The sequence below is a fragment of the Chelonia mydas genome, chromosome 3 (assembly GCF_015237465.2).
Source record: "Chelonia mydas isolate rCheMyd1 chromosome 3, rCheMyd1.pri.v2, whole genome shotgun sequence".
Taxonomy (NCBI): domain Eukaryota; kingdom Metazoa; phylum Chordata; order Testudines; family Cheloniidae; genus Chelonia; species Chelonia mydas.
Genome location: NC_057851.1, coordinates 107256660 through 107280713, shown reverse-complemented (window position 1 = coordinate 107280713; position 24054 = coordinate 107256660). Strand labels below are relative to the sequence as shown.

At 40.6% G+C, this 24054-nt stretch overlaps 1 protein-coding gene across 3 annotated transcripts in view; it reads right to left on the bottom strand.

The window, feature by feature from the left end:
• The window catches only part of GRM1 (glutamate metabotropic receptor 1), a 251247-nt gene that overhangs the window by 80554 nt on the left and 146639 nt on the right, over positions 1 to 24054 (bottom strand). For all 3 annotated transcript variants that reach the window (XM_043543088.1, XM_037894932.2, XM_007056263.3), the window contains exon 5: positions 263 to 509. In XM_043543088.1, the coding sequence (XP_043399023.1) occupies positions 263 to 509 (247 nt within the window). The remainder of the gene's footprint in view (positions 1 to 262; positions 510 to 24054) is intronic.

The following is a 24054-nucleotide window of genomic DNA, read 5'->3' as shown; positions in this document are numbered from 1 at the left end:
GGTGCCACAAGTCCTCCTTTTCTTTTTGCGAATACAGACTAACACGGCTGTTACTCTGAAACATCCTACTGTAACTCCCGTCCCATTACAAGCTGTAGCTATCAACAGATCATCCTGTATCTGGAATTACTTTCACCCACTGACAAGACTAAGTTCACCCATATACCCCAATTTCTGACAAAGGTTTCTGCATGCTCTAGTTATGCTAGCTGTAGCAACACAATTATTTGCTTTAATTCACTGTCATGAATTAGCTCCTTACCTTCCAGGGGCATCTCCCTTTTCATCAAACCAAATTTCCTCTCCTGAAACACCAGTGAATGAAGACTTTATGAGGAATTCCAAGAGTTTGCTGCCATCAATGGGCGTCATGGCATCACACAGCCCAACATGTCCTGGGCAAAGGGAATGATGCATATTTTGTAGGCCATGAGCCATAGCATATATAGCATTGATGACAAATCCCATCTTACTGTCCTGGACATAGTTTTCTTCTAAACTCTCATTGCCTACAATAAGAAAAAAACAAACATTACCATAAGACAGAAATTAAATAATTGCAGGGACTCATGGAATGAGGAGGAGGGCAATTTACACGATTTTTCAAAACATTAGTTAGCTCATTTCTCTTAAATACTTTTGAAGCATAACAATAAACCTGGTTGGGAATTTTCCAACTAGTTTTATTTTTTTGTTTGAAAATGTGAATTTCTCAAGACTGTTTGCAAGAAAGGGATGTTTTCAACAAATCTCCTGATTTGACCTTTAAAAAAAACATTATGAAACTGTTGAAACTTTGAAAGGAAAAATTTATTTATTGATTAGAAACAACTTTCGTTTGAAATTTTAATTTATATTTTAAAAAGGTTAAAACAATGTTCTGAAATTATTAAAACTAAATGTTTCAAATGATCTCATCCATTTTTTTTCTGGATTATCTGTGAAAATTTTAGATATTTTGACTTTTCGTCCTGTTTCGGGATAGGAAAAAAATTTCTAAAAAATCTCAAACTTGTGCAGAAAACTCCAGTCTAATAAACAAATCTAAATCAGCATAATCTTAAAAAAAAAAAGATACTGAAAAGAACTCATACTCACTGCAGAAAAATGGATAACTATTTTTTATACAACAATTTAAAACACTAGTCCACATGTGCCATGTTGGATTGCTGTAGACAATAAATAAAAGTTCTCGATACCCAAAGATTTTTTATGTGACTGAAGTGTAAAAGGTGCTGGATGGATTAACAGGCATTGAAGTCTCTCTCCATAGAACAGACACAACATAGCAGTGAAAGTTTTCCCCACACGTGACCTTCCGATCTGAACCACTGACTTTCAGGACGCTATCAAGGAATGTCCTGATCCTGATTGTGTTTTGTGTGATGCAAACACTAATAGGAAGTAGACTACTGCTACTATTTTCTGTCATGAACTACTGAAAAGCTATCAGCCAAAACTGAAAGCCTCTATATCTCTTTCCCACTCTCCTGAGTCATACTGATCCCTGGAGGGTGTTTTTACCTGTAGATGTCCTACCACCCTACCCAATGTCTAATCTCTGCCATCCAATTTCTCTTTGTCCACAAAAGGCTTTGGCTCCACTAGGAAAAAAAGATATGTGAGCTACCATGTGTTAACTGATGTGTTAAAATCCTAGTGTGAATGAAGCAGTTGTAATGTGTGTTAGCATGTCAAGTAAAGCCATGGGAAGGGAGTTATCTTGACCTGCTAACATATTAAAAGTACACCTTTTCTCCTAGTGTAGGCATGGTCCAATTTTCAAAGCGGACAATGAAGCTGATCCTTAAATTTCTCCCAGGAAGATGCTCTGATAAGGCAGGCATTCCCCCTACTTCCCTTCCTCACCATCACAGCTCAGACATGTAACCTGGTGATATGTTGGAATGATATCATTTCAAAAACAGAAATACCTGGGTTTCCTTGGGCATGGGCCTCCCTTAGTGTAAGGACCCCATTTATATTGGTAAGAGTGTCTAGTTTCAATAGCTATTCTGCAGTATTCTGATTCCCAAGTACAAGAATGAGCCAAGTAATAACTGGTTGGAATGGCAAAGAAAATAGTGTTTTGAAGGTCACAAAGTGCGGGAAGCAAGTCATGTGTTTCTCATGCTGCAGGGGATTTCACCATTATTACAAGCACCAACCACCTGCAGCTGCAGCCAGCGATATATTTCAGAGATGCAACATTTCTTCTAGTTTCCATTCAAACAGCACACAGCCAACACAATGACATCACCAGAAACATAGTGAGAATAGAAATTTTACAAGTAAGCACATAAAATGTCTGCATAACTTATACCCTGTGAAATTATAATATATATTTCAGGTCAGTGCAGATACATTAGAACATGTACCGCATGCAAGAGGTATCACATGATCTAGAAGTTATCTCAGCCAACTCCAGTGAGGGGTTTGATTATATTTTTACCCAGCAGGCAACAATATCCATTGTCTTTAAATGTGCCTTGTCTCTGGATTAGCACATTGGAACAGAAGCACCAGACAAATGCCACTTACTTTACCTTCCTTTTCTATTAACACAAGATGAGTATTGTCAGGGCTGTCCTTAGCCATTGTGGTGCCCTAAGCAGCCCCCATGTTGGGGGGGGGGAGGAGGAGCTGCACCCAAGATCTGTGGGGGTCAGGAGCAGGCTTGGGGGCAGGGGGGAAAACCTCCCCCCAGCATGAGCCAGCAGAGTGGAACGGGTTGGGGCTGGGTCACTCCACTTCCCGCTGACTGGTGAATGCAGGGCGCGCCTGACCCCTGCTGCAGTCCCCTGGGACATAGTTCTGGGGAAAAGGGGGAGTGGGGGTGTGGTGGGGGTGCAGCAGGGGTGTGGGATTTGGGGAAGAGGCGGGGGCAGCTTTCCTGGCCGGCTCAACCGGCTGGGGGATCAGGCTGGCCGCTGGAGCAGCACGCAGCTCCATAGGGCACCAGGAAATTTGAGGCAATTTGGTGCCCCAAATTTCCTGGTGCCCTACACAGCTGCGTAGTTTGCATATGGGTAAGGATGGCCTTGAGTATTGCCTTCATCCCTCTTTGTAAGAAAGATTTAAGGGAGTAAGACTCAGCACTGCAGTTCCCTGCGACTCAGTTAAGAGCTTTTAAGTAGCTCTCAGAGTGGAGATGCACAAGGGAGACCAAAATGGCCCAGGGAATGTTGGAGTAGAGCTTCAAGCCTGCTTAGTGGTTCCTGCCCTAGTGCGGCACCATCCTGAGCTTCCTTTCTTCTTCATCAGTTAAACAATAGCGCCCAACATTTCAAGTGGCTAAAGCGGGACACAGTGCCATGTCACACAACCAATCAAATTTGCTCCATCCAGGCCTCCTTAGACAGACACAGAGGGACGACTGGTCCAAACTTGAGTTGCTCTATGACCCTGTGCACCAGGTTGCAATGCCACTTCATTTGGGGGCACCCTCACAAATGGGGGACCTGAGACAAATTGCCCTGCAACCCGGAGAAGTGGTTTGGGGGCATCACAGCAGGACAGTCCCGTGAAACCTGGGACTGCTCGGAGGTCTGGTGAAACTGAGGGAGAAAAGAAATAATTTAACGAACTTTTTGCTATCCCAGCTCTAGAAGACTGCTTCTTGAAGGAGCCAGTGTCAAAATCTATGTATTTCAAATTTTCTGAAATAAAGTATTTGGTTGGGATGATAGTGGGAGACACTCAAACATGAGACAACTTGCAAACATTTTAAAAGAGAGACTCTTTTTAAAAGACTTCTAATCTGGAAAAGTATGTGCTCAATTCTCTCATGACTTTCAGAGTTAATGCCATTTACCAATGAGATTTAACTGTAACACTGGAGAATATGAGGACTCTCCAAGGGAGTCAAAATAAGTTTTGCACTGGAGCTCTGCTTGGAGCCTTAACTCTGAAGAATCTATTTCCTATTTCTAATAGTGCATTTTACTCTTCAAAGATATCTCGTGTTTTTCATTTATGGAAATAATTGTATTTCAACTGAAAACATCTGAAGACCTAGTATTGTAATTAATAATCCACTAATCAGTCTTACGGACAAAAGGGGATATCTCCCAAAAACCTACTTGTTTCTGTGTGAAGCCACATGACTGTCTAATCCTATTTCTTCATTATAAATTTCATGTACATTATGCGTTTGAGTTTGTAAAAAATCTGTGGCACAGACAACTACTCACAGAAAATGTTGTTTCTAACAAATTGAGGACAAGCAATTTTGTCTCTCTCTTTTTGCTAGAGATAAAACTCAGATGTTAATTTAGCCTCTTTTAAATCTTTAGAGAGCAGCTTTTTAATCACAGTGTTTTCATGAAACAGATAAAACATTCTATTTATGGTGTTTTAAAGTTGTCATTTTTACCTCACCTGTATATCAGCATTTAATAAGCAAAAACATCTCTCAGAAAAACTAGTGATCATTTGATTGTGTGACATGTGGGCTTCATCTTCCCCCCTTCGCCCTCTGACAAAAGATCATTAGTGCACACTAGTTAATTTGAACACTTGAAAGTGTCTGAATCAACATTAAAAAAGGAAGTGTTTTTGTTATTTTTTTAGAAGCTTTAGCTTTCACCTTTGTAAGCAAAGAATTGTGATTTAGATTCTTGCAAATCATGTGAGTCCTGGATTAATTGAAAACACTTGAATTAGGTCATTATCTTTAGAATGACCATGAAGGATTAAAGTGTCCTAAAATTTCTTCTTCATGCTATTTCTAGTAGTGTTGATCTTCTTTTATGTTGCTTCAGTGCTGTTTTGAGTGGTTTTTTTTTTATCACGTCCTGGTTTTGTTTGCTGGTTGCTTTTCGCCAATCATTTCCTTTTTCTTCAAGATAAAAACAATGTTCTGTTTGCACACAATGGGCACAGGAACCACTACGCAAATAACAGAATTTATATAGTAAGAGGAGGAAGAGAGAGGCCACTTAATTTAGGGCCTGAACCAACATCATTAAAGTCAGTGGGAATCTTTCTTTTGCCTTTAATGTTTGCTGAATCAGGCCCACAGTATCTTCTATCACAGGGGTCAGCAACCTTTCAGAAGTGGTGTGCCGAGTCTTCATTTATTCATTCTAATTTAAGTTTTCGCGTGCCAGTAATACATTTTAACATTTTTAGAAGGTCTCTTTCTACAGGTCTATAATATAGAACTAAACTATTGTTGTATGTAAAGTAAATAAGATTTTTAAAATGTTTAAGAAGCTTCATTTAAAATTAAATTAAAAGGCAGAGCCCTCCAGACCCATGGCCAGGACCCGGGCAGTGTGAGTGCCACTGAAAATCAGCTCGCGTGCCACCTTTGGCACGATTGCCATAGGTTGCCCACCCCTGTTACATCAGATGCTTGCACAGCACTTTACAGACATGGATGAATTTAGTCTAACAACGTCCCTGTGAGGTAAGTAAGGAAGTAGCTTTATCCTGGAGCACATTGGATACCATGCAAATCATGTTTGCTATAAATTGGAATTACTAAGAAACTATACTCCTATTAAAATTATGACTAGGAGGGAATTATGGTCTAACACCTAAGGTAAAGCCCAATTAGCAAACCATAGGAATTTAGGGCATGAATAATTATTTCTTTGCAGTCCTCAATGAGGGTTCAGGGGAGGAAAGAGCTTGGAAGGAAGAGAAGGGTTGTGGAAATCTTCTTGTTGGGTCTCTGCTTAATACAAGTGAAATTAGTCAGCAAATAATTCTGAACACCACATTCATTTGATAAAAATCACAATTTGTTCATAGACCACTTATGCTCTGGAAAAGAAGTCAAGATTTATTGAATAAATTGTTACAAACTATTTGCCCAGCTGTAGTCATTAGTTCAAATGTTCATTAGTGACCAAAAACCATTACCATCTGTTGGCTGTTCAGTGACACACGAAGTGCCTTGATGGTCTTGCGCCAATTAGCAGAGATTACAAAAACTGCTATCGCAATTAGCATCTTTGCTGACAGTATCAGCAGAGGCACTGGGGCCTGAATGGGCCATGGAAATGATTCCTCCTCTGCTACCCAGTCTGTAGCCCTTCCAAGCCTCCAAAGTCTTGTGAACGGACAACATAGGAATTTAGCAATCAGAATTGGGGCTGATCGCAATTAATCGTGCAGTTAAACAACAATAGAATACCATTTATTTAAATATATTGGATGTTTTCTACATTTAAAAATATATTGATTTCAATTACAACACAGAATACAAAGCAGTGGTGGGCAACCTGCAGCCCGTGGGCTGCATGTGAGCCATCAGGGTAATCTGCTGGCGGGCCATGAGACAGTTTGTTTACATTGACCGTCCGCAGGCATAGCCGCCCGCAGGTCCCAGTGGCCGTGGTTCACCATTCCCGGCCAATGGGAGCTGTGGGAAGCAGCGGCCAGCACGTCCCTGTGGCTCACACCGCCTTTCCACAGCTCCCATTGGCCGGGAATGGTGAACCATGGCCACTGGGAGCTGCGGGTAACCTTGCCTGTGGACGGTCAATGTAAACAAACTGTCTCGCGGCCTGCTAGCGGATTCCCCGGATGGTCTGCGTGTGACCTGCAGGCCCCCCACCACTGATACAAAGTGTACAGTGCTCACTTTATATTTGTTTTTTATTACAAATATTTGCACTGTAAAAACACAAAATAGTATTTTTCAATTCCCCTCATACAAGTACTGCAGTGCAATCTCTTTATCATGAAAGTTGAACATACAAATGCAGAATTATGTACAAAAAATGCATTCAAAAATAAAACAATGTAAAATTTTAGAGCCTACAAGTTCACTCAGTCCTACTTTTTGTGCAGCCAATTGCTCAGACAAACAAGTTTGTTTACATTTGCAGGAGATAATGCTGCCCACTTCTTGTTTACAATGTCATCTGAAAGTGAGAACAGGCATTCACATGGCACTGTTGTAGCTGGCGTCACAAGATATTTATGTGCCAGATGTGCTAAAGATTCACATGTCCCTTCATGCTTCAACCACCATTCCAGAGGACGTGCGGCCATGCTGATGACAGATTCAGCTAGATAACTATCCAAAGCAGTGCAGATTGATGCATGTTCGTTTTCATCATCTGAGTAAGCCACCAGCAGAAGGTTGATTTTCTTTTTTGGTGGTTCAGGTTCTATAGTTTCCACATCAGAGTGTTGCTCTTTTAAGACTTCTCATTCTCCACACCTCATCCCTCTCAGATTTTGGAAGGCACTTCAGATTCTTAAACCTTGGGTCAAGTGTTGTAGCTATCTTTAGAAATCTCACATGGGTACCTTCTTTGCATTTTGTCAAATCTGCAGTGAAAATGTTCTTAAAATGAACAACATGTGCTGGGTCATCATGCAAGACTGCTATAAAATGAAATATATGGCAGAATGCGGGTAAAACAGAGCAGGAGCCATACAGTTCTTCCCCAAGGATTTGAGTCACAAATTTAATTAATGCATATTTTTTAATGAACATCTTCAGGATGGAAGCATGTCCTCTTGAATGGTGACTGAAGCATGAAGGGACATACGAATGTTTAGCATATCTGGCATGTAAATAACTTGCAATGCTGGCTACAAAAGTGCCATGCGAACGTCTATTCTCACTTTCAGGTGACATTGTAAATAAGAAGCCAGCAGCATTATCTCTCGTACATGTAAACAAACTTGTTTGTCTTAGTGATTGGCTGAACAAGAAGTAGGACCGAGTGGACTTGTAGGGTCTAAAGTTTTACACTGTTACGTTTTGGAGTGCAAATATGTAACCAAAAACATCTACATTTGTAAGTTGCACTTTAACGATAAAGAGATTGCACTTCAGTGCTTGTATTAGGTGAACAGAAAAATACTATTTCTTTTGTTTATCATTTTGACAGTGCAAATATTTGTAATAAAAGAATAATAATATCAAGTGAGCACTGAACACTTCGTATTCTGTGTTGTAATGAAATCAATATATTTGAAAATGTAGAAAAACATCCAAAATATTTAATAAATTTCAATTGGGATTCTATTGTTTAACAGTGCGATTTAAACTGCGATTACTTGTGATTAATTTTTTTGAGTTAATCGCATGAGTTAACCACAATTAATCGACAGCCCTAGTCAGAATCCATTTCAGCTACTTGAGTGAGGATGTCTAAGATTAGGGTATGTACAAACGCACTATAAAAAAATTGAACTATTTTGGAAGCACAGTAAGGGCTAGATCCTTGTATGGTGTGCAGTGAGACAACACGGAGTCTTCCAAGCTGGGCTGGCCTATGCAAGGACATGGCACAATTCCAGCTGCTGTGTTGACAAGGGTTCTGGGACAGCTCCCTCCTAATTCCCCTAGAGGAGTACGAACCCGCACAGGGGCAGGGATGAAGTGGAGCCATGGCTCGGTTATCTACCTCCTCTCTCCACCATGTACCAAAGTGTGCAGTACCCCATGAAGCAGTGGAACAATGTGCATGCTTCCCCATCTAGCAGGGAGCTGTGGGAGGCAGACTCCTCATGCTCTCTCCTGGACATTCAAATGCTGCATTGACATTACTACGCTGGTTTGTGCAAGTACTATCCAGCTAGCTCCTCTTGAGTATCTGATGCAAGGAGTGATGTGCTGGCTACATAATGTATCTGAAAATAATGGGAAGTAACAACCTACAAATATCTTAAGATTTCACACTGTAGGCCTTCCTGAAGTCCTAGACATAGTGAACAGTGTCAACCAAAGGCTGTGAACCAGAGTGGGCCTGGTCTTGGCAAAATAACGCCACATTAGGTATTAGCCAACACCAAAGTAAACAGATTCCTGACTGGAGAGGATGGTTCAAAAACACAGGTCTATCAGGCAATTATGTAAACAAAATCCCAAGAGGAACACACCAATCCCTCAGGTAAGGATGGGATGACAGGATAATGGATAAGGATGTTTTGTTCCAACGAGCAGGTACAAGGATAAGGGTGGTAACTAACAATGTCTGGAATGTAATTCGGAGCCCTGGGTGCTTGGGACCCCTGCAACGAGCATGTGCTGCGGACCTGTGGGATTGGTTGACGCTACGCACGGCTCATGCGGCGCCTCGTGGTCTCAGACGCCAGCCGATGATCCAGGGACATCTACATCGAACACATCACCGGCCACCGACAGTACCAGGAGGTGTGAGCCGGTACGACATCGTGCATCAACTATGGGAAAGGGACTGAGAGACTTTTTCCATTGGACCATATGAACTGGAACCATAAACTCACTGAACATTAAATCCCACCAAATGAAGGTAGATTCATCCTCATCATCGTATCCACTCATTATACTCCACACCTGAACATAGCCATTATATGGACAACACACCCCCATATTTCAATGTCTGTACTTTGACCCGTTAAACTTTTACCCCCAATCGGGGAGATTGCAGATTATGTATTCCTTACGCCACCCGCTCCTAAACTGAATTTCGCACCCCTTGATAATCTGTACCTTATTCCCTGATAACCAGAAACTTCTATGCTTAAACTCTGTACCGTTTTCTTTTTACTTCAACATCATCTTAATAAAATTATTAAATCTGTAACTTGTTTGTATTGATGTGTAAAAGGAGAAGTCATAGGAGGGGCAACTTTGCCCTCCTGTGTGTTAACGTACCTGTAGCTGTTATGGGGTGCTCGTACAGCGCTATGTCGGCAATAAACCTGACCGAGCAACTTCACCACCAAACCAAGCCCGCAGGCTGTCTTTACGGTTAAGACGGAGGTCTGGTGAAATGGGAAAGTGGCATTCTCTGCTAGCGCAGCTGACATTGGAGCTCCAGAAACAGCAGCACTTAGGAGTCTTAACGCTGCGGCAGCAACAACGCTGTGCAGCACGAACTCCACGCGTCACCGAGGATCGGATATACGTGTTTGGAGGGTAATACATTAACCTCCCATTGTGGCAACAATATAATCAGAAAAAAATGACTGGTGGAAAGTCTCGCTAAAATCTTTTTTCTTTCTCTACCCTCTTTTTTAAGCCAACCCTCTAGAAAGTCACCTTCCAAAATTTTCAAACCTGGTGCCTAACGTTAGACGCATAAATCATTATTTAGGCATCTAAATAAAAGTTGCCCAGTTATGAAAGGTACTGACACCTGTATCCTCCATTGATTTACTGAAATTTCTGCGTATTCTGCACCTTTAAAAAGAAGCAAGCCTCTTTTATTTAGGTGCCTAAATATGGATTTAAGATCTTATCTTCAGGCACGTAGATCAGAAAAGGTTGGCCACCCCACATTTCTCTGTTAGTTGTTAATTCCTTAAAACTCCTTCCTTTCTGCGTACTCATCAACAGTTAATCCTAAAAGTAACCCAGTCCTTCTAATATGTTTTACATGCATCACCAGTTCTTCCACTCTTACACCATTAAATATATTCATCTGTTCATGGATGTATCCCAATTTTATATAATGTAAGATACACAGACACACACGAAGTGCACACTAGTATAAAGTACATGTTTATATATCTCTATATATGTACTTATGCAAGTGTGCATTTCTTGTATTAAAGTATCCTAGTATCTATAGAATTCATATTGCAATGACAGTGGGAATCCTTTAAAATGATTAATATTTTATTGATCTGTTTTAGATAGTATAAGATATATATGTATGACACAGGGATAACTCTATGAACAGACCAATAAAAATATTAATGTTCTAAGTTTTCCATTGTTATTATGATGGGAGTTCTATAGATACTACGTTATTTTAGTGTGATTAATACAAGAAATGCATATTAGTGTAGAGAAAGTACATTATTCTCTACAACAAATGCTCATCATATCAAATTTCTTTTTTAAATTCTTAAATACATCCAATTCATTACTAACAACAACAATAAAGCCTCAATTAGATCTTCATGTCCAAATTGTACTGAGAGGTAGTTTTTAGAGTAGCAGCCTCTGAGGCAATTATGTCAATCACCCAAATATAGTCAGAATAATGCAGAGGGATTAGACTGTTGGGACAAAAGGTTCTTCTCTGTGCAAACCACTACTTCTCCATCTCTTCCAGCCTGCAGTTGTATGCTCAACTACCAAATCTTTTCCTTATCTTAATATTTTGGTTCTCCAAGTTACTGTTTGTTCTGTTAGATGGAAGAGCCAACTCTAGCTGTAACTACCCGAATATGAAAGGGAAGGGTGGGATTGCCATCTAGTGATTAGAGCAGGGGATTGAGAGCCTGGGCTGATAGGCTCTCTTGCTGATAGTCACTGACTGTCTCTGTGACTTTGGAATGTCCATGGCTCAGTTTAGCATCCGTGACATAAAAAAAATATTTATCTACCTTGCCAGGCTGTTGTGAAGTTTTACTAATAAGTATGCAAACTGCTATCAAACCCTTAGATGAAATGTACTCTAAATCCAAAATATTACTGATAATAAATATTTAGTATGAGCTTGGGCTCTGATCCCAGACAATGGGTCTTTTTATTGTCCTTGTAGTCTTCGAGCAACAAGAGTAGTCCCTTGATGTAACAGTTTACCCGTCTTCTTCCTACTTTGATGTCACTTCCTGGGCAGCAGGTAAGCAGGTTGAGAAGAAAACTGACCATGCTGAGAGGGTGAGAGGAGTTCATGTGATTACTGAAAGAAGTCATAGAACAAGGGAGGGAAGATAGGTTATTTAGCTACTATCTAAAAAAACTATACTACAGATAAAACAGCCCAGTCATTGGTATTGCATGTTTATTATCTTTTTGATTGGTTGAAACTCCCTTACCTGTCAAAGCCGTAAAAGGATCAGTTATTTAAAAATGGGATATTTTCTTTAGCCCTGCAGGTGGCCTTCTGCATGGCATATCACCAACCTAAACAAAATACAACAACACTCTCCATAGTTCATCAAGCAGGTCGGTCCTTTGGCAAGAACACAGTAAGCACAGCTTTCTTCTGGGTGACAACATTCTGCAATCTGCAGACTCTGCCCTGAGTTTTGAAACATACTAAACTTTTGAAATCTTGTAGTGCTCGTGAAGCTATAAATGAAGTTAGGAAGACTGCAGGCTTCATTTGCAAGCTGTCTGGAAATGAAACCTCTCTCACTTACTTTCATTTCCATATTCCAAATTGTTCTTATTTTCCCAAGCTGATAGACTCTCTTACATTAATGCAATTATGTTAGATCTATTTCCCCCTTAAAAGCTATGGCAGAATTATAGTAACATTCCTATCAGCATTGATGGCCAGTGCCTAAATCAGATTTCTGCTTTTAAGTACATTGGGGACTGGTTAGCTGCAAATGGAGAAATTGATATAGGATGGCAAGTAAAGCTGCTGACCATGAGGAAAGTCTAGCACAGGACAAGTGTAGTGATTCATGACAACTGGATGCTTAAACTAGATCAAGGACATGCAAAACCATGATAAAACCAGCTCTTCTGGAAGGATCAGAGATATGGGCAACCAAAGAGAGGCACTTGAGAAGACTTGATGCCACTGAAATAAGACCCTGGAGGACAGTGAGGGGTGACATTGCTGGATCGCATGTTGCATGAGGTCATCAGGAGTGAGACCTATGTCTGTGGTTCAGAGAGAAGCTGCAGAGAGGAGCCTGAGATGGCATGGGCATGTACGAAGGGTATATGAAGTGAATCCTGTTAGGGAGGCATTTGAGATTAGCATTCATGGGCAGAGATCAAGAGGATGCCCAACAAAAGAGTGGGTTAGATGGTGTAAAGGAGGATGGAGTGGAGGAGGCATGAGCCTGGAAAAGACTGATCCCAGCAACCCAGTCTCAGTTAGCTGGGAAAGGGGAAGAAGAAGAAGCAGTAGTAGTGACACTCTTGATATTTTCTATTCTAAGTACGCAGAAATATTAGGTACTCTCAGATAACTGCATAGCAACCACTGGAAAATGTTGCCATTTAACCACGATTATAATAGTGTCTTTTTTTTTTTAAACTAAGCTTCAAAGAAAATAGGAAGCAATTGAAATGCAGGTCTTTCAATTGAACCTCCTGAAAGAGAAGTTACCTATCCAAGATATTTATACATGCTGGAGTATATATTATTTTTACTAGCAAAGTTGAATGAATACCTAATATCTCTTCTAGTTCCTGGAAACAGTTGCTTGAATTTAGAGGGGTTTTACTTTTTAAACTACACTTTCTCTCTCCTCCTCCTCCGAGATGATAAATTCCGTGTTTAAAGCAGACCAGAGTGTAACTCTGACTCTTACCAAAAATAGGTACTTAACCTTCAGAAAATACCATATTTGCTTCATTTGTACACATTTGCGACAGATGACTGATGCCTAAAGGTAAGAAGCTTGATATCCATTTTAGACCAACTTAAACAGCTGGGCACCAAAAGTGTCCTCAAAAGCACTTGGCAGGTTCTTTCAGGATATCCACGTTATCCTTTAGTTTTCAAAGGGAGGAAAAACAGATTTAAGTGCAAGCAGGGTTCTCTCTCACTGGGTCACAGAAGCAGTGAAAAAAATCATATTTAAATTTACTCTCTCAATCCCCCATATCACATTATGTAAGCATCGATTCCAAGTCTGTAACACTGGCCATGGGACTTTCAGAAAAACATCCAAACAGGAATTAATTCAGGAAAGACATACTCCAATTCAATCTTGATTTAAAAATTTCCAATGCTGGAGCTCGTTATGGATTTAAGAGCTTAGTGGCAAAAGTTCTGCGAAATGAGACTTGCATACCTAGTACAACAGTGCCACAAGTAAAGCTGAAACATCCATGAGGGGAATTGGTGTCAGAAGTTGCTGACTCACTAATTAATCAGACGCAGTGAGACTATGCCCTGTGCCTGTGCAGGAGGGCACAATGATCCTTTCCTTGATGTCTCCACCTATGAAAACGTCATGCACCACTTCAATCCCCCGAGGGTGCAAGTCACTACAAATGGAGTTGAGAGGTCCTGCCCCTGCCCTTGAACTGGCCAGCATGGCTGATTAGGGCTTAGAAAGGGGAGTGTAATGCACTCCTCCATGTCAGGGAGCTCCAGGAGGGATTATGTGTCCTTCCGCACAATCCTCCCCCAAGCCGCCTTTAGGGAGGTGCAGCTTCATGTCACCTCATTACAGGCCCATATGTAAGTTATAGAAATTGGCCCTATACATTTATAATTCCTTCCAGTTTGATTTCATTGAAATGGTGAGTGTACAGCTGTTTATTTCTATGCCTATGGTGTATGTGCGTGTGTTGATATTGTTTAATGCGTATTATAAGTTTGTGTTTGATATGCCCCTCAAAAATTGGTCAGATTTAAATTCCTCCACAGGCCCCTGGTTTTACAGATCCACAATTGTATGTTTTACAAGGCTGGAAGGAAGATTACTCATTGCTTCATTTTGATGCTAGACACTTTTGAAGTTATCATGATAAAATAACTGTGCAATACATTTAAAAACAACAACAGAAATATAAGAATTGGTAGAAATATTAGACATACAGTGTGCATCTTGGCATAGAAAAGACCAAACAAAGACATACTATTTTTTGAGAGGTATGAATACAAGCACCACAGATCTAGTCTCAAAGTGTGATAGATGTGACAAATGTGAGTCACAGAATACCTAACATCTGTACAACATTCCAGAACAAATTTGGCAAGGGTAGGAGATGATTTCTTAACTTTTAAGGCTTATTGTTTAGCCAATTCTGGCTGACTAATATAATTGCTATACTTTGAGATTAATTAATTAGAAAACAACAGAAGAGATACGGTCATTATTTGGAGACAATCGATTTCCATTTCCTGGCATCTGAGACAAACTTTTAAATAACAGTCCACCATAAGCTAGTAGCATGTTCCAGCAGTTTGCAAAGAAATGTCAGTTCATACATATTTGTCAACATTTTCACTGCTGCACCCATGAGTGATTAGTACCATTGTAAATGCAACTGTAGTAATGCACAAGCCAATTGTGTTTGCTGAAAACCTGGGGCAAATAATTCCAGACCACACTATCCTGCATCTTATAAACTAGCTGAGGAAGCTGTACAGATAGTTAAGAACCTGCTTCTAAAGGCAGTGGATAATCAATAAGATCCATAGTTGATCCTGCTGGGCTATTGAAACACAGAGGATGAAATATTGTGATTACCCATTGAAAAATGGATGGGATTGTTAAAGAAACTAATACCAAATGCTCATGGCCTATTACCTCAGGTCAAATATCCAGTTCTAATTAATGGATATATTCAAATCAAATGGCAGAAACAAAATCAGAAAGCAGCTGAAATCCACTACCAACTCTAATCTTGGGAAATCCATCAAAATGGAAAAAGTTTATGGTTAACAATTTGTTACTGTAATTTAAGCAACTGGAAAAGCTAAGACTAGCTAATAAAACATTAGATGATGTGTATTCTAGAAACCGGTGGCACAGAAGACAAACCAAACTGATTCCTGTCCCTTCCACGGAGACAAATAAAAATTATTAGGACTAGAATGGGACAAATAATTGACTAATTTTTCTTATAAATTGCTCTGTGTGCAAAACAGTCTACAAAGATTGGAAGTGTGCTATTCATTATTTGAAATTACTTAATTTTTTCAGCCAATAATTCTTGATCTGCAGATCATTACTGATCAGATCATTACTAATCAGTGCATATTTGAATTTGAAATGTGCAGTTCATCCTCTGTTCAGCAATATCATTTCATCTGATGTTTTCTCTGTTCCCTACCTGGATAACTTTTAAACCTAATCAGCAAGAACATACATTTTGAAATTGGAATGTAATATTTGAAATCCACATTATGATGACATGACTACACGGGGGCATTCGGTCACAATTATTATTTAGTTTTCCGATTTAAAATTCACATTTGACAAAAATTTGGCTAGTCAAGCTTCACAATCACTTTTCAGAAGTATTGGTGTTAGTGGAGCACTTTTACTAGAAGATTCACCAAAAATGAACACAAAGGGGGTTGTTGGTTGCTATAGTCAGCACAAGCCACACCATGCTATGGCACCACCATCACTTCAGCCTCAGTTTCCCCTGTGACTCTCCAATTAACTCTCACTCCCTGTGTTGCAGTTCATGTTTCCCTTTCTTGGGGCTGTTTATTAGACATAAATGTATTAAATTCTTCACCCTTTCAGCAGGATTACCCATGTCCTTTTAGTCTTTCCAGGACACCTCTGTATCTTGGTTTCCCCAGTTCATTTGACTCCCCCAAGACTCCATAGCTACTGCTGGTTTCAGAGCTTCTTATGGTAACAGACATCCGTATGGAGTCCCTTTGGACTATCGTGCTTTTCCTGTGCCTCTCGCAAGTCTCCCATTACTCTACCAGATCCTTTATGGGATCCTGCCCTACTCCCTCTGGGCAGGTGGTCCCATTGGCTCCACTCCAGACCCCAGACCTACACCAGGTCTTTACCATCCCCGTCCTTGACTGAGAAACAGATCCAACCTTTGTATTTCTTGCCTTCCTCATGTAATCAGTCACATGGCTCTGTGTCCTGACCCCCACTCCCAGCTTGGTCCTTTGATCCTTCCAGGATACTAAAAGTCTCAGAACAACTGTTCTTAAGGGAACCAGCCCTTGGATACATGGCTGGCAGACAATGGACCACAAATACCCTTAAAGGGGACAGACTGCCTTTTTAATTGCATAAACATAGTTAAAGTGAAATTATTTAAAAATAAAAAAAATGCCTGCCCAGCTTTAATTATGACTATACATTAGTAACAAAGTAAACCTATACACCAGACACAGATAGAAGTGTTACTACAAAACACAGTGATAATATACAAATCCACCAGAAACAGACTGAATTAGAACTGATTAAAGTAATGTCATGCTTTTCACATTACATCTGAGGCTTTATTTGAAGGGGAGAGGACTCAGAGTTCTGTAACCATGCTGTCGCTTTCAAAATGTAGGGCAACATTTTCAAACTTGGGTGCCTAAATTAGGAACCCAAATCCATATTTAGGTACCTAATTAGGTGGCTTGATTAATAAGTAAACTGCTGCAGATGCCATTGACCTCAGTGGGAGTTCTGGGAGATTCAGCAATTCTGAAAATCAGGCCACTTTTATTTAGGTCCCTAAACATAGATTTAGGAGCCTAATTTTAGGCATTCATGTTGGAAAATGTTGGTCTCAGTATCAATGGTAATGAAGCTTTCATAGTGATCATGCAATATGAAATTGCTGGATTGAACACACAAGTCAAAAATGGTCCATTTGTGTTATATTTTAAATACTTAACAAAATGCAATACTTCAAATGTTTAATGAAGGTCATCAAAGCAGTGGGAAATAGAATAGAAAGAGAACAGTAAATGTACGTTATTTCATTAGCCTAGCCTCTCTGGAGATCTGTGTTTCAATCTTGCTTACGGATCCTGAGTGCAATGAATTAAATAGTCTTATCTCAATCCATTGGTTTATATCACAAAACATTTGAATATTAGTTCACAATTATAAGTGTGTGGTCAGGCGATCCTGAGGACTAAAGAAGAAAGTGATGGAAACCTCATTTAAAAATTGGACAAAGCAGAGAACAATCTGATATTGGCAAGGGAGGGACTAGATAGCCTAATTGGTCTTTTTCCCACATTAAATTTCCTTGATCCTGTAAAAGCCTGAAGAATAGTCAGGAATGAAATACAGTTACATTTAATATAGGTTAATATTGGTTTAAATTAAGTTCTAAATCATAAGAACAAGAAAAGATACATAATTACCTTCACTACAGTTTGTTTCCCATTGCTACCATTGCTATTATTCTCTCCCTTTAACAGTCATTTAAAAAACCAACCCCCTCCTCCTCACCTAGACCCTCAATATTTAAAAGAGTTCCAACTTTAAAAAAAATATTTTGTTAATTGCGCTCAGACTGGTGAGTAATATACACTCTACCCACAAGCGGAAACACCTTCATCTCTATAGAATTCCCTTACGTGAGCTCCTTCTGCTTGAATGGATTGCTAGAAATTAGCAAATCGAGTATTCAGCTCTCTGAAGTGTTATTAAGTACGTAGAGCTCCTCAGATATCACTAACATTTACTTCCCAAAGTCTAAGAAACATTTATATTGGAGTGCCTTACTCCCTCCATGAAGGAAAAACATTATTATAGCATTTGTTCCACCCTATTTCACTGATGACAATACTATCGCAGGTGAAACCTTAGGTCTGGAATAGCTAGGTTGTGAGGAGTCACAGCTCTAGAACCTAGGGCTGCCAGTCCCTGAGGGTCTGCTGCATCCATGTGGCCACTCAACTGCTCTGGCAGATCCCTGATCTATGAGCCGTGAGCCAAGCACCACAGGCTGGCCCACCCACAGAGGGCCTGATTGGCAGTGCTCCTACGTCCCTGAGAAGTCCAGGAGCACTACTTAGGCAGTGGAGAGGGCACCAGGATGTTGTCTGTGCAATTAGGTGGATCCCCAGATGGCTGCTATGATAGACCCTTCCCTGTTGCTTTGGTTCTTGACTTCTGATCCTGGCTCTGCCCCTTGGCTCCAGCCCTATACACTAGGGCTGACTGCAGCTTTACCCACTAGGCCTATCTACCCATGCCCTGCCTGTGACATAGACTTCCTGAAACCACAGGTTTGCTTCCGGCAGGGTTGACTTTGTCCTTTGTCTTTATGAGATTGAACTACCAGGGACCGATGGCACAGGACAGTAGTGTCGCCAGGCAGCTGATATTGGAGTCACCCTTCACTTGCAGGGGGGTCAGGGCAGCTGGAGCGGCTTCAGCACTGAGTGGGCAGGATGGCCAGTGGGAAGCCGCTGCCTGACCCAGAAAATATCATGCTGGAGGGAATGGCTAGAGCCACTTCAAATCTAAGAGGGCAAGCTGGCCCCACCCACCATCAAAGACAATTTTTGACAGAGCTGGATGTAGCCCCCAATTTAATAGGTCCACTACATGACATCCAGCCCTGCTCCCCCTCCCTCTGTGCCCCACATCCAGCTCTGCTTCCCCCTCCCTCCCGCTCTACCTAAAATCCTTATCCCTCACCATTTACTCAAGGCTTCTGCCAGGCCCTGGGCCTGAGGGAAGCTTGCTGCAGATTCTGGCCAGAGGACCCACTGGGCAGAACAGGACAAGGATGCTGGCTGCGCTCCAGCAAGAGCACTCCCTCTCCCCACCTTATCCCTCTCTGCTGGCTCCAAGCTTCCCACATGTCCCTGGCACCAACGGGAACTACCACAGGTTCCACAGGCAGAGTTGGACCCAGGTGCCCAGTGACTAGAGTTGCTAATGGCTTGAAAGTATCTGGATACTTGGGGGTGGAGTCTCCCTTCCACTATGGTCCCTGTATTGTGCTATAGCAGTGTAAACATGCTGTGAAAGCCGCTTACCTGGCTAGGGGAGTGCAGGAACTGTGTAGTACAGTCTTAGGCCCTTTCACAAGTCCTGGTGTAGGGTGTGTGCGGAGGTGGTAGCAGAGTCCCTGTTCAGTAAACCCTTCTGATACATGTTTTGTGCGTAAAGGGCTCTCTATTTTGGTCTTTCTTCTTGTTGTTGTGGTAGTAACTTACAGACATCCTTTGCTCCTAGATTGAAGGGCTAATGACAACCTGAAAACTGGCAATCTCAGTATCACAGATTAGAGAAGAGTCAGATGAAAAAGGGAAAACACAATCCAACGGAAAAAAACCTGACTAAGTAAGAGTCTGAGTAAAGGCACTTGTATCAGCCTTCTCTTCAGATCAGTTACCTGGATTATGTCACCTGGTTTCCTTACTGATTTATTGAAAAGGGATATATCTAGGCTGACTACTCTGTTGCATAGCCTGCACACAAGTCTTATGTACAAAAACAAAATCAATACATTTTATTTTTGTGCACTTCTTTTTCCCAACCACTGGATTTATAGGATTTCAAAGAATTCACTGAATTCATACTGAGGAATGGTCAGGTATATGCCTACTGAATGTGAGAGCACAGATTATGGCTCTGGTGGTTCAATTCTGTAACAGGGGAGGCTGAATGTGGTGGAGCTAACCAGAGAGTGCACATTATTTTAGTCCATACATTGATATTTTAAGTGTTAAAACCCATCATGGAAATTATAAATACAAAAATTGACCCTGAACCGAGCTACACTACTTGCTGTTCCATGATATAATATTAACATATCTGCATGTCTATGCTGCTTACAAAGGTAATAGCTGCATATGCTTTATTTGATGAGTGCCTTATTTATCAATGGGATATCTTGTGGGTCTTAAAATTTATTTTGTGAGATTGTATCTTTGAGTGCCAGGAGGATCAACAATCTGGTCCAACAAGAAATTATTTGGGCAAATATGAGTTACCAGAAATGTGCAGCTGCTTTCTTCCAGATCCAGAAACACTTGATAAAAGACCAAGAGCTGAGACTGTTATCTGGCAATCAATGGCTTCTTCCACTAGTTACATTTATGATTTATCACAGATAAACACTTAATTAAGTCTCTCTCTCTTTTTAAAACCTAAAGATATCCTGCAGCTTTATCGGCAATAAAACAAGACTACAGCTGTCTTGTCTCACCACCTATAATAAAACCTTTGATTAAATAAAGTTACCATCTAGCTATCTCCGGGAAGAAAGTAGCCACAACCAACAGTCAAACTGAGCTGGAGAACTTTTAGAAACACTAGTTTTACTCAATAATTAACAAAGAATTCTTGTACAAATATGTTCTTTTACCACTGCCGATCATGCTACAAATACTGTGTCCCTGTTTCCTTGTACTCCCCTCTCTGTCTGTATCCATCTGTTGTCTTTTGTCTTATACTTAGCTGAAAGCAGAGACTGTCTTTTTGCTCTGTGTTAGCACAATGGGGGCCTGGTCCATGACTGAGACTTCTAGGCACTATAGTACAAATAATGAGTAATAATTTACCCAGTGAAGGTTACTTAAAGTTAAAGGCTTCTCAGATAATGCATACCATAAATAACTTACAGTGCATCTTTAACAAGTTTTACCCTATATGCATAGAAATAATAGAGCCAATAAGTAGCAAACTGTGCTGACACTTTGAAATTCATTTCAGTAACAACAGTATAGCACTAACAGAAAGCAGGATACATAAGTGAAATGATAGCTGAAGGAAAACCTACGTATAAAATAAGATTAGCACTATTGCACAAAACTAAGAGGAAGAAGCTTGAATTCATGTGGAAGGATTTTTCAACTATCAAATATATCATTGTTTTAACATTTGATTAAAATAGTATTAGAGTTTATCAAACTAAGTTTAGGTTATAAATAACCAGTGAAATTCAAAAGAAACCAGGATAAATTTTTGAATCAGAGGGTAAAATTCATGCCTGGGAGTGGCCAGTCAAAACAGTGCAAATTTTTACTATAAAATACTACAAGTGAATTGTTCACAAAGCAGCTAGAAATCATAATTATTCACAGAAATTATTCAGCAAATAATTCTCAGCAACAACTGTAAGAAAACTGATGTGCTCACAATTAGTTTGCCAATGGGAAAAGATATTAAATTCACTGAGAAAATTACTAATTTTGAATTATTTGCCAGCTCTTGTCATGCCAGAGAATGTCTATGTGCAGATAGATATGACCTTATTCCTTTGTTTCAGTGAATTATGTTATCAATTTTTGCATCACCTTATCATGCATGCTTTCTTTGTGAGTATTACACATTGGGGTGGAAGAAAAATATAAACTTAACAGTGTGGGAAAAAGAGGGGGAGAATCGCATAACTGATTGATCAGTTTTAAAGCCACTCAACCCTCCTTATGTTTTTTTCCTCCAGTAATATTTTTATAATCCTGGAAACAGGGCTGTTCAGAAAACAAACAATTTTGGGAGGAAAAAAAACGTTGGTGAATTTTGTTTCCTGTTTTTGTCAAAATTTCACTCTGACAGAAAATTTCTCACCCGCTATACCAGACAGTTGATTCATTCCACTTACATTGACCAACTGTGTTTGTACTTACTTATTCTATTAAACAAGGGGCAGGGATGCCTAGGTAGCCTTGGAAATGTTTTAGAAATGAAAAGATTGATGTCAGCAGTTCAAATGCAGGCCAAGCCTGGAGATGAAAGTCTAAAAGTCATTACCATACAACCAGAGACAAGGTTTTATTGGACCAACTACTGTTGGTTAGAGAGACAAGCTGCTCAGGCACACAGAGGGAAAGGTACTCCCGGAATCACAGCAAAATGCAGCGTGGAACAGATTGTTTAACATAAGTGGTTAGCACATATTGTAAGGGACCATTCAAGGTAGCGTGGCCCGCTAACATCTCAGCAGTCATACGGTAAAAAGAGGGGGTTAGTGGGTTATAGATTATTGTAATAAACCATAAATCCAGTGTGTCTGTTCACTCCATGATTTTTGGTGTCTAGCAGAGTAATGCATTTAAGCTCCCAGGCTCATCTTTTGAAAGTGTTGTGCAGGTTTCCTTTCAGGATTGATATAGAGTGATCATGTGAAAAGTGTTCCTCCACAAGTGATAGGGTGTTTTTGTCTTTTATAGTTTTCCTGTGTGTGTTCATTCAAGAGCATAGTGATTGTCTGGTTTCGCCCACAATAATCTCTCCGGAACACTCCCACACTAGGATCAACTTTCTGGACACCACCATCAGCTTCAAAAATGGAACTGTACAGACAACCATATACAAGAAACCCATGGAAAACCGCACCTACCTTAATAGATCCAGTAACCATCTCAATACAGCAAGAAATCTGATATCTACAGCCAGGAACTCATGTACCACAGGAGAAAGTCTAGAATATACACCTTAGTACACTTAAAACCGCCTTCACCAAACAAGGACATGCCACCAGAGAAGTAGATCTCACCATGGAACAAGACACCCAAATACCTGAGAGAACCCACTTCAATACAGTAATGAAACCCCCTCTGACTGCATACCCCTCATTGTCACCTACCACCGCACACTGGAACCCATGTGGGGCATCATCAAACAACTACAGCACATACTTGATAGGGACTCCATCCCGAAAAATATCTTTCCTAACCCCCCCACTTCTGGCCAGCAAACAACACCCCAACCTCTCCAAACTCATCATGAGAAGCAAGCTCCCCACAGACCACAACACACCAACTAAAAGCGGCACAAGACCCTGCCAGAACAACAAATGCAAAACCCGCAGACATATCTCCACTGCTACAATGATCAACACCCCGCACAACCCACCTTTCAAGATCCATGGATGTTACACATGCCTAGCACAATATGTGGTGTACCTCATCCGGTGCACTAAATGCCCCAACAACAACTATGTTGGTGAAACCAATCACTATGCTCTCGAAGGAACTCACACAAGAAAATGAGAAAAGACAAAAACACCCTATTACTTGTGGGTGAATACTCTTTACAAAGTGATCACTCTATATGTGACCTATCAGCCTTCATCCTGAAAGGAAACCTCCACAACACTTTCAAAAGATGAGCCTGGGAGCTTAAATTCATTACTCTTCTAGATACCAAAAATCATGGAGTGAACAGAGACACTGGATTTGTGGCTTATAACAACAATCTGTAACCCACTAACTTCCTCTTTTTTTGTCGTAAGACTGCAGAGATGTTAACAGGCTATTCTTCCTTGAATGGTCCCTTACAATATGTGCTAACTACTTACGTTAAACAATCTGTTCCACCCTGCATTTTGCTGTGAGGCTGGAAGTTCCTTTCCAGACCTGAAGAAGAGCTCCGAGTGGTTTCAAAGCTTCTCTCTCTCTCACCAACAGAAGCTGGTCCAGTAAAAGATATTACCTCACCCACCTTGTCTCTCTAATATCCTAGGACCAACATGGCTACAACTACATGCATACATTACCATACAATGTCTATTCAGTGGCCTATGCAAAATGATCTGGTGTTGGACAGATGTTCATATCACAAACTCCATCACATTTGGCATTAATGGCATCCTTGTTGGATGCAGAAGAAACACATGCATTTGCAAGAGGACAGAGTTACACTGACAGGACAGTGGGGGAGCTTGCATAGCCAATGAAAATAGCACAACTGTTAGTGAGGGCTTTGGTCTGAGAGCTCTGAGTTGAGCATTTCTCACCAGCACTAACTTCACAATAAGAAATCAGGGTAAGA